Raw genomic sequence first — 10,676 nt, forward strand, 5'->3', positions numbered from 1 at the left:
TCCACAGATGACTGCTGTTGGAAAGCAAGGTGCTACATGAACCAAAAGTTAATTGTGAGGTTTCTGCATGCACCCTAGAAACACTACTAACACAGACATGAAGTGGCTTTTGGATAACACAGAAATTTGACGGCATTTCCCTGCAAGAAATCAAAGCCCGTATGCATCTAACAGGACACAGGTTCACTCAGAAGCAATTTCTACTTGCTGCCAGTCAAGAGAATTCTTTATTATTTTGTTTGCAAATAATTTAAGAAAAAGCTGTATGAGTGCACAAAAGCTCATATTTTTTTCCCTTTTAGCAAGTTTCAGAGAAGAATCTGAAGCATACATTTAGAGCTTAAGTGATGTTATTTAGCAGTTTAGATACTCTTTACAGTGACATCAACTTTTTACAGCTCCTGCCCATATGTAATACAGATGTGTGCTGTTTAGCCTCAACCTTATCCCACTGCTACTCCAGTTACTGCAGTCTGCACTGTTCACATACTTACTGGTGTTAAGCACTCTAGGAAGAAAGATTTTACATCAAGGTTTTGGTTGGTTTGGGTTTTTTTACAGTAGAGTATTTATAACATGTGACTAAACACAGCAACAAAACCAAACTCACTCACTGGAGGGAACAGAGATCTTTAGACCAGATAAGATTCAAGTGAACAAAACCCACTAGTTTTCAGAAAGAAATCACATCAATTGTTTCACAACAACCATTCCATGCAAGTATTTCTTACACTTTTATGCTCCCAGACAAAAAAAGGACAGTTTGATTACTGTTCTAATCATTTATTTAATCTTAATACGTTCTTCTGATGAATATAGTCTAATATATAGTCTTCTATATGAAAATTCTCCACTTAATTTGACAGAACTTTGTTTTATACAAATAAGACAATCACCATAAATGTTACATACTGGAGTGTAGGTCAAGAATGAACATATGCTACCTGTTTTGCTATTCAGTTATTTTCACATGTCAATGCCTGAAAATACTGTACTTAAAAACAATAACACTGTTTACTGCAGAAATTACTTTGTCTGCTTGACAGGATACATCACTGGTAAGTTAACCATCATTCACAAACAAAAAAAAAAAAAAAATAAAGTATTTGTATTCAATTTGTTCACTTTTCTGCTCATGGCTTCATTGAGCTGACATTTAATATAAAGAGTGAACAGTCATAAGCTTAACACAGTCACCACTGAAAAGACACTTTTCCCTTACCCCTCCCTCCTTCCCATATTTTAATGCACATTTTAGCACAGCTTGAACCAAAGCAGAGTGAAATAAAGTAGTGCAGTTCTCAAGGTGTCCTTTAATGAGGGCACAGAACATTTTTCAGGGGGACAGATATACAACAGGATTTGGAATAGTTGAAACAGAAGCTCCTCCCCTGTCTTTGCTAAGACTCCCTTTAGATCAGCACATCAGATTTGTAATGTAGCAGCCGACAGCATGGTTAACGTAACAGGACTAATAATGAGACATACACCATCCAGAGGAAAAAACATAAGCTATCCCATTAGTATTTTGCAACTGCCCAACATGACTGCAGGAACTGCTCATGAAGACTTTCAATGACAATATTTATGATCAAAGAGTCTTAATTAAGAAGTATTTAAAAGGCCTTAAAGGGGCCAGTTGTTCAAGAGAACTTTTGCAGAATGACCAGGCCTTTAGCCAAATTTTCAGTCTTAATATCCATAGTTACAAGCCATTTCTGGAAAAACAAAACATATCCCCCAAAATCCACACATCACAGCAAAACCTTTGTTCCTCATTTTTCACCTGTACTCAAGTACTCAAGTACTAGCCTTCAACCAAATCAAGTTATAATCTCCCAATTCCATCATTTAAACTCAAAGCACTGAAGACAAAAAGCAAGGCACACTCAATCATGGAGAATCCTGTCCCCTGCTGTGCACTGGGCAGCATGACAGCAGCCTCATTTAAATGTATTTTCAATGTCATCACTCTTACTCAAAACCTTTACTCCATGGGCACACTTGTCTGTATGTGTGTGAGACACCAGTCCCAGGCTGCCTTTAAATAACCTTGAGGAAACCTTGACCTGAGGTTCACTTCTCACGTCAGCAGTAGATGATTTTGTTCATCGTGATCTGTAGTTCTCGCTTACAACTGCCCATGGTTTCTAACTGGGCTACCTCACTTGCTTTGGTTTTGCAGCCTTTGTTGCACCTCAAGGCTTGAGTGTGAGCCAAAATTTCTGCAGAGAGGCTGTGAAGAGTTTGCTGACGTGAAACAAGTTAAAAAGACTCTGGTTGTAAAAACCTGGACGTTTTTGAGTATTCCACTTTAAGTTTCAACAGAAGTTTTCTATACCATGTTGGACATTTTTACCACTGACAGAAAGGAAACTGTTCAGATATCAGTTATTCAACCTCTTAAGTTTTACCATTCATGTACACTGGAGAAAATATTGTTTAAAATTACATTTTCATCTAAGAGTGCATGCCTTAGAGCCCTTCAAGGGCCCATTTCCTCTCACTTCTTTTATACAATACTAGACCCTGCAGTTAATTGTATCACATCATTAGGACTATTACTTGTGAAGTCTGATGGAAAACAGAAAAAACAGAGAACAAAGTATTTAACTTCACTGAGTAACAAGGAACAAGTATATACTCATTCACCACCTACCAGAGAAGCTCATCTCATTATTAGAGATAAGCAGAAGGATTAAGAATAGCTTTTGCTTTCAATTCACTTTCCAAAGATCAGAAAACATTAAGATGTAAAATATTACACAATTAATATTTTAAGACTCTGGTCCTGTGACATTTTTTAAATACAAAGATTGGTGACACAACACAAATGTTCACTTGAATCAGATTCAAACACATCCTGGAATCTGCCCTCCCATCCAGCAGACAACTTGTGGGAACGTTCACTTTACAAAGTTTTGACTCTACATTTAACATCTGATTTAACCTTACTGAGCAGCAGTACATTGGTTTCTTTCAACTCAGAGCAGAGGAAGTACCTGTTAAAGGTACTGAAGCAGAATGTTTACTAGCTATTTCCAGCTGAAATCCTTGATTACCACATCTAAAACAACTTCCCTTCAACAAGGTTAAAAGCCTGACCTCTGCAAAAAAAAGGAGCAAAAACAGCCCTCCCACCCTTTGTGTAACAGACTAAAAGCCATTTTTAATGGAAAAAGTCACTTCCCTGTACTGTACATTTTATATTCTTAATTTTAAACAAGGGTCAAGTCCTATTAAGGCAGGGAGCTGGTATTGGTTAACATTGCAGTACTCAGACAGTGATGTACAAGACATTTATTTGCAGTATGATGACAGTGATATAAGTGGAAAAACCAAAACTGACATGGTTAATATTAAAACTGTTCAGACAGCAATTCACATAATCTCTGAGATACAGCTTCTTTACTTGTTCGTAGTGTGAGCCTGTACATCTGAAAAAGAACATAAAATTTTACTTACTTTTTAAACACAGTTTGGCATTAAATGAACGCACAGTCAACTAGTGAAAACTAACAGTTACCTCCTACTTGCTTTGTAAGCTTTGGTAGGAAAAAGACCTCAAATCAAAACATTCAGAGGCAGCCAGCCTCTGAGTAATACAGCTTTTTAAAACCACTGGCTGAACCAAACTTATATTCAAATACTTGTAGAGAATTACTTTTATTATAGTATTTTTAGCCTTCAACAGAAAGGTGTTGTCCAAAATTTTTCTTTAAGAGGAGTAAATGTTGTGGAAAAGTTTACAGACCCTCTACTACCACTTCTTCAGGGAACAGAAGGCTTACCACACAAAACTTATTTTTAGTCCTTAATTAATTTTGATAAAACCTCTATCAAAAAAGCTTGAGTAAAAATATTCTTAACATTGTGTTCATGCTTTCTCTTTTAGCCACTTTTTTACTAACTTAAAATGGCAAAAGAAAGCATACTTAACCTTGTCTGAGGTGCACAAGACAAAAACATTAAATGTTTCAAACCTTCAAGAGAAAATGAGACTTGACAGACAGTCTGGAATATTACAATGATCTAACAGGAAAGGGAATTGCTATGAAGAAGCAGCTTACCAAAATGGTATAATGTCATGCAGGACCAGCTGCTACCATATAATTTCCTGCTGGAGCCTGCAGTCACAATCTGCTATTGCAATAGTCATTTTTAAATACCTTAAGGAGTTTCAGATACACAGATATTTAGCTCAAATGAGAACCTGTATTTAAGCTGTCGAGAGTTACACAGATACCTGTGCCTGGAGGTTGGGTTCAAGGCGCAGCAAGCATCCAATCTGAGTAGTTTTTGTATGTATGATACCAGCACCAACAAAGTTGGCAGGATTGGGATCTACCTCCTCAAGCAGCGCTGATCCAAAGCCTATTATCTGTGAAAGAAATGTAGAAGATTCAGACGTGGGGAGAGAAGGACACAAATATCAAGTCTACCCAAACAGAGCCACCACCAAATAGCAAAACAAGTAGGAGACTAACTTTTAAGTGTTCAAGACAAAGAATTCTCCAATACCAATTTCATTACAACAAATTTTTGAAAAATGACCCTGCTAATGAGCTGTTCCTGTAAATAAGGTTCTCCTCAAAAGCAACTGAGAAATAAGTTAAGATTTAACAGAAATCTCCCCTAGTTTTGATACAGCCATTCCTGTCTTATACAGTTACTTCTGTTTTGCCTAAGGCAGCCAGTTCTACAAAAAGTGACTTTTCTAACTAGTAACTCTAGTACCAATTAGGGTTTGAAGTATCTTCCAGTTCAGTTTTAAGCAGTGAATTGGTGTTTTCTTAAACAGTTTCAAGTTTCCAGCTGCTATTGAAGACTATATCTAATTCAAATCACAGTGAGAAACAGTCCATTCATCTCAGCACTGCCAAGACTCTGTTACGAAACATGGATAACATTTAACAGGATGATCCAATTGCCATATAAACCAAAATGCACAAAGTTTACTTATGCCATGTGCTGGTTTTGGTTGGGATAGAGTTAATTTTCTTCTTAGTAGGGTGTGGGGCTGTGTTTTGGATTCCTGCTGAAAAGAGTGTTGATAATTCAGGGATGTTTTAGTTCTCGCTGAGCAGTGCTCACACAGAACCAAGGCCTTTTCTGCTTCTCACCCCACCAGAGGAGGCTGAGGGTGCACAAGAAGCTGGGACAGGATACAGCCAGGACAACTGACCCTAACTGACCAATGGGATATTCCAAACTACATGATGTCCTGGCTCAGCATATAAACCTGGGGAAGGAAGGAACAGGAGGATGTTCTTAGTGATGGCATTTTCAGAGAATCACAGAATCATTAAGGTTGGAAAAGGCCTCCAAGATGTTCAAGTCCACCCTTTGACTGAATACCACCATGCCCACTAAACCATATCACAAAGTGCCACATCCACTCATTTTTTGAACATTTCCAAGGATGGGGATTCCACTACTTCCTGTATTATGGTTTTATCTATCTTAATGTCCCTATGGTGCTTTTTTCTTATTTACTGCTTATTATTCCTCTCAGGCTTTATATTGTCCTTATAGCAAAACTTGAATTTTTCTAGGAGTACAAAAGCAAAGAAGTATTTCGTAGCTCAGATTATTTTTTCTGTAGATTTGCTGAATATGCCTGCAAATCAGGCTTGCAGTGTTCACTGTGTGTTTTTATGTGCTGCAATACTGAAAGGTTTCTCTGACTTTCTCAGACATTTATTGAGAGCAGACTGTACCATATCACAACCTTCACCTACAGCCAATGCTCCCATATACAGCACTAATCCTAGCAGGTAAAAACATGTCTCTGTGTAATAGTCTGATCTCAAAAGAAATCCTGCTCTGCTGTCAAAGCTGTTTCTGATGTGGTCCTGCACCTAGGTGCTGTGAAACAAATGCTGAGAGTGCTGACCACTCAGCTCTTGCAGCTCCTCACCATCTGAACTCCAAGAGCAAGGAGGGAAGGAGGTTGGGTAATATTTTGGTTTTGTTTCTTTTCTTTTTGCTCTTAAATGTACTTCATTGCCAGAGCCTGGCTCTGAAGTGTGGAGGCAGAGGATGAGATCTAAAATCCTGTTTTAAACCTGCACTCTCACCAGTTGCTTTTAGTAGATAAAACTGTGTATTGTTATGGCAAAGTCAACTGCCATCAAAGAGCCTTATCAAGGTTGTTAGCACTGTGTATAACCTGCTACTGTAGCAAGCTATGGAAATAAGGGCAGTGCCTCTTACACATTTGAATACAGAACACCTTTCACCTCTTCAGCAGAGGTAAGATATACATATATCATCTGTCATATATGCAGACAAACATATACCATCTGTCTCTTTTGCCAGTCAGAATAAATAAATTGTGTAGAGTCCATCTCTGGTCAATATTCTTAGTTTCCTATCTATAATCTCTCCAAGTAACTGTTACACGTGAGGGAGCCCTGCTGTCCTGGGGATGGCTGAACACCTGCTTGTCAGCGTTAATTCCTTGCTTTGCTTGCATGCATGGTTTTTGTTTTAGCTACTAACTGTCTTTATCTCAACCCACATGTTTTCTCACTTTTAACCTCCTTATTCTTTGCCCCATCCCATGGCTGTGTGGCACCTAGTTGCCAGCTGAGGTTAAAACATGACATGCCACTAACCCCTTACACTATGAATTAAAAACACCACACTACCACCTACCTTCGCTTTTGTGATCTCTGCATCCATCGGGTGTTTTGCTTTGAAGATATTCTGTACTTCTTGTTTTGGACTGCAAGGCAAGGCAAGATAAACACGTGTTATGTACAGCATTGTTCAACAGCAATTAATTCTGTTGGGAGAGCTTATAGGTTACAGGATTAAGTATAGGATGAGGTACTGCACCAGCTACATTCTCAATACACCTTTTTCTTCCCTTGGCCCACCACAAGAGCCCCAGGCCCAAGTATCAAGTCTTACTTGCTCAGTTGCTTCCAACGCTGAAAAAAGTCTTGAGAAGACATCTCTGTTGGCTGGAAAAACTTATTCAGTGTGATGGGTAATTTTACTGAAAGATTTTGAAATGTTCCACCATACCTGCATATGGAATAAAAAGAACATAATGTATACGGCAGTGTCAGCAGTCTCTCAGCATAAATCAACCAAGCAACAGAGGATGAACACTAAGGTCCAATTGCTTATGATTAAAATCTATCATAACCAGATGATATTTATAATATAAAGTTTAATCCACTGTTAAATAAATTTATTTGCTCTGCTTAGATAGCACACGAATTGGCCAAACTTTTAACAGAGATCTCTCAGTTTTAACATAGATTGTTATCCTAGATATCACCCAAAGGAGTGAAAAATATATCCCTGTGAAAAAATACCAACAAAACCATTTTAGACTAGAATAACAGCATGTAGCCCAGGAAGCAGGATTTCATAAAGTTGAGCTGATGTTGAGTGGACAGAACAAGATTCTATTTTTGGTTGCATACATTTTCAGGCCAAGTCATTTGCAGAAATGTTCTTGGTTTCCAGAAAGGAGAAGTTACTGCATATATTCCTGTCAAGATTTCTTAAGCAAACAGGAAGACTGCTGTTTTATACAGATAGCAGAAAGAGAAGTCATGGAGCCATTTTATCAGTAGCTGCTTCTTGATTGTTCGTTTGCTTGTTGCTTGTTTTAAACCACATTGTTCGAAGTAGCTTAAAGCTTAGTTAGATCAATTTTTCAAGTAAGTAGTCTACCCAAGAGAGCTTTGTGTGTCCAGATTCTACATTTCAGTCACAGGACCATGGCAAATTTAACATCTTTCATCTATTTAATTCACTAGTATTTGAATCCTGTGTCTTACCTGAACTGAATGTTCAGGATTGGAGCTTCCATGAAGTCTGACACGCATTCGATGTTCACAACCTGTTGAACCTGTGCACCTCCATCTACTGTGGGGTCAACAGGTTTTGTCTGAAGATTCAGGCATAAAAATGTAGTTAAGGAAACAGATCAATGAACTGATAACTTAAAACCCGGCAAATCCTCCCATAAGCTATATGAGGAATTAGCATCACATTCACTCATTGTCTACGTGCTACTGAACATTCAAAGCTCAATTCTTGTACAACAAAAAAGTTTGTGGGGTGGGTTTTTTTGGTTGGTTGTTGTTTTGTTTTTTTTTTTCATACTTACATATCTACAAGCAATAACTCCAACAATTCTCAATAATTTGGATACTCTCTTAAAGATGCCCTTAAAAAGGTATGAAAGTACAGACTTAACAATAAAAACCTCAGGACTATTTTGAACATGACAGAGATACCTTGAGTCAAACACTGCTGATTACACAGTCTCCCAGAAATCCTAAATTTGCAATACCAAGCATTAAGTATGAGCCATAAATTAGGAGCTTATTTTAAAGTGTCATCATCTTGGTGTACGTGTATTCTTCCATCTCCACGTCAAGTTTTAGGTTATCTGCTAATGCAGTACTTGAAGGACATGTCTCTCCCCTGCCACTTAATGACAGTGGAAAAAGCTACATTACATATTTGTTCAGCCTAATTTCTCCTTATTTCAAGACTAAAGTTTGTGTTTAAAACCAGAGCTTTAAGGAAAGAATCTTCCATCCCTGCTGAAGACTTGTTCTTTCTACAAGAACTCTGGAAAGCTATCAGCAAGTTTCCCATTTCTTCATGTTCAAGGACACCATGCCTGGATCCAGCAGCTTTATTACAATTTTGTGCAACATAAACCATAAAACCCAAATAAAAACAGACATGTGCTACTGCATTTAAGGATATTTGACTGAAGGTCATCTGAGCAGATTACTGTTGGAGTAAAATTCAAGAACTGTGTTGATGTCTTATTACCATAGAATATGAACATACGTCCTAGAAAGAAAAGGATGAGATATCACAATTTTAGGTACACTTAATCATATTGAACTGTTCATGTTTTAATTACCTAATACACTGCCTTCTACCTTTAAAACAACTTTTAAGAACCAAGTATAGTTTATCTTACCAAGATATTCACAGTTCAAAATGAAATGATTTAGCCAAACCATTAGATCCCTCCCACAGTAGCTGTCACACAAGCAGTTAAATAATCAGTGGAAGTCTTCCAGTTGCTGCAGAATGTTACTTTTTGTGTAAAGAAGCTACTACGCCACCAAGAGTTTTGCAGAAGGGGAGAAGCAAGCAATCCTAGTCCTGCCCTGTATTCAATTCCCAGCCCTTTCCTAGATACTTCCAGGATCTCATGCATTAAATCTGAAGTGTATTGTGTCTCATATTAATACAATAAGCTATACCGTAAGATATAAAAATTGAGAAGAATGATCCTTTATAACCCTGGCTGTATCAGTCATACAACTAGGCAGCAAGAGCTGGAGTTTACAGTACCACTTAACATTCCCATTTCATCTCAGCTACCAAAACAACCAAAAAATTTAAGGAAACAAGAGCCCACATGGAAGACAGGGATGCACAAACAGAGGGAGTCATAAGACCGCCTAGGCCTATAATCACACTTTCCTCTTAAGTAGCTGAAAATTAAGTAAGTCTATCTGCAATATCATGCTGGCATTGAGATTGATAATGCAGACACCTAACCACTTGGTCCAAAAGATCTTACCCAGGTTCTGCCGAAATTCAGATTTCAAGCCAATTTGTAGCAACTGATTTTCAAATAAGACTCCATTATTTTTACACACAAACCTAGGGGAAGAGAGGGAAAATGTGTTTTAAATTGAGCCACATTAAACAATATTTAGAACCACTAAATTCAGGGTTTACACAGAGGATGAAGATTGCGGTTAACCTAGAATGCATCAGTCTGTGAGAGAGGCCTTTGCAGAAAACTGCAGTTAGAAAAGACACTTTTACAACCAGAACCACCACTTGTAGGACTCTAAAAGAACTGAAATTTTTATTTGATAGGATGTCTGAGAAACTAGGAAGGAAACCACAATATGCTATACACACACACACTGTCTAATAAAGGACCAGGCAACAGACTAGGATTTTTCTTATTAGTCTTGAGAACTTCTGAAACTCATTAGGTTGGTGCAGAATTGAAAAGTTTGAAGCTTTGACTGTTTAAACCTGAAAGAAAAAAGAATCCCTTGTTTTACCATTTCTGTATCACCCAAGTGAACTGAGAGCTGTACTTTTTCCATTTTGAGAGAGAAAGCCCATTATGCAGTGATTTCAGTCCTTTCTGTCACCCCTCGCTTAAAAGCAGAAGAGGTGGTCAGCAAACATCTGCCTTTTGCATACAAGGCACTTCAAACACACTCCCAAATATCAGTACTTTTGACAAGTACTCTCGTGGGGGTTTTTTTATTTGCGAATAGTTGCAAAACTTAATATACAACTGGCACTGCCTCATTTTAGAGCAGTGTGTGATAGCACTGACTTGTAAAGGCAACCCTAACCTGTGTATTCATGAGCCTGTCACAAAATCCACAGCATCCACAGAGGTGTTCTATAGTCACAAGTCTGACAGTACATGTTTCTCTAGTTTTGCTGGTATTAAGTTAATGCACAATATAGTTTTGCTTTATAACTATATTCTGGAAATTGCCCAGCCTTGCAAGGTTTTAGTATTGCTTACTTGTGAAAAAGCTCATCAGCATCATGCACAGTATCAGCTGGTTCCTCAGAAACTACCTCAGATGAAGCCAGGTCAGGGCTAGTTCAGGCAGCAAAAAGGAAGAAAGGCAGTAGCG

The 10,676-nt window shown here is 38.0% G+C and overlaps 1 protein-coding gene across 1 annotated transcript in view; it reads right to left on the reverse strand.

The window, feature by feature from the left end:
- Positions 1–767: 767 nt before the first annotated feature.
- The window catches only part of AP2A2 (adaptor related protein complex 2 subunit alpha 2), a 48,779-nt gene continuing 38,870 nt past the window's right edge, over positions 768–10,676 (reverse strand). The window contains exons 11-18 of the mRNA XM_039381205.1: positions 10,562–10,646; positions 9,581–9,663; positions 8,746–8,835; positions 7,803–7,926; positions 6,919–7,035; positions 6,661–6,730; positions 4,247–4,381; positions 768–3,437 (exon numbers count right to left, since the gene is read on the reverse strand). Coding sequence (XP_039237139.1) covers positions 3,360–3,437; positions 4,247–4,381; positions 6,661–6,730; positions 6,919–7,035; positions 7,803–7,926; positions 8,746–8,835; positions 9,581–9,663; positions 10,562–10,646 — 782 coding nt within the window. The 3' untranslated portion in view covers positions 768–3,359. The remainder of the gene's footprint in view (positions 3,438–4,246; positions 4,382–6,660; positions 6,731–6,918; positions 7,036–7,802; positions 7,927–8,745; positions 8,836–9,580; positions 9,664–10,561; positions 10,647–10,676) is intronic.

This window comes from Pipra filicauda, unplaced genomic scaffold (genome assembly GCF_003945595.2).
Source record: "Pipra filicauda isolate LSUMZ 115617 unplaced genomic scaffold, ASM394559v2 scaffold217_size2002032_pilon, whole genome shotgun sequence".
Classification (NCBI taxonomy): domain Eukaryota; kingdom Metazoa; phylum Chordata; class Aves; order Passeriformes; family Pipridae; genus Pipra; species Pipra filicauda.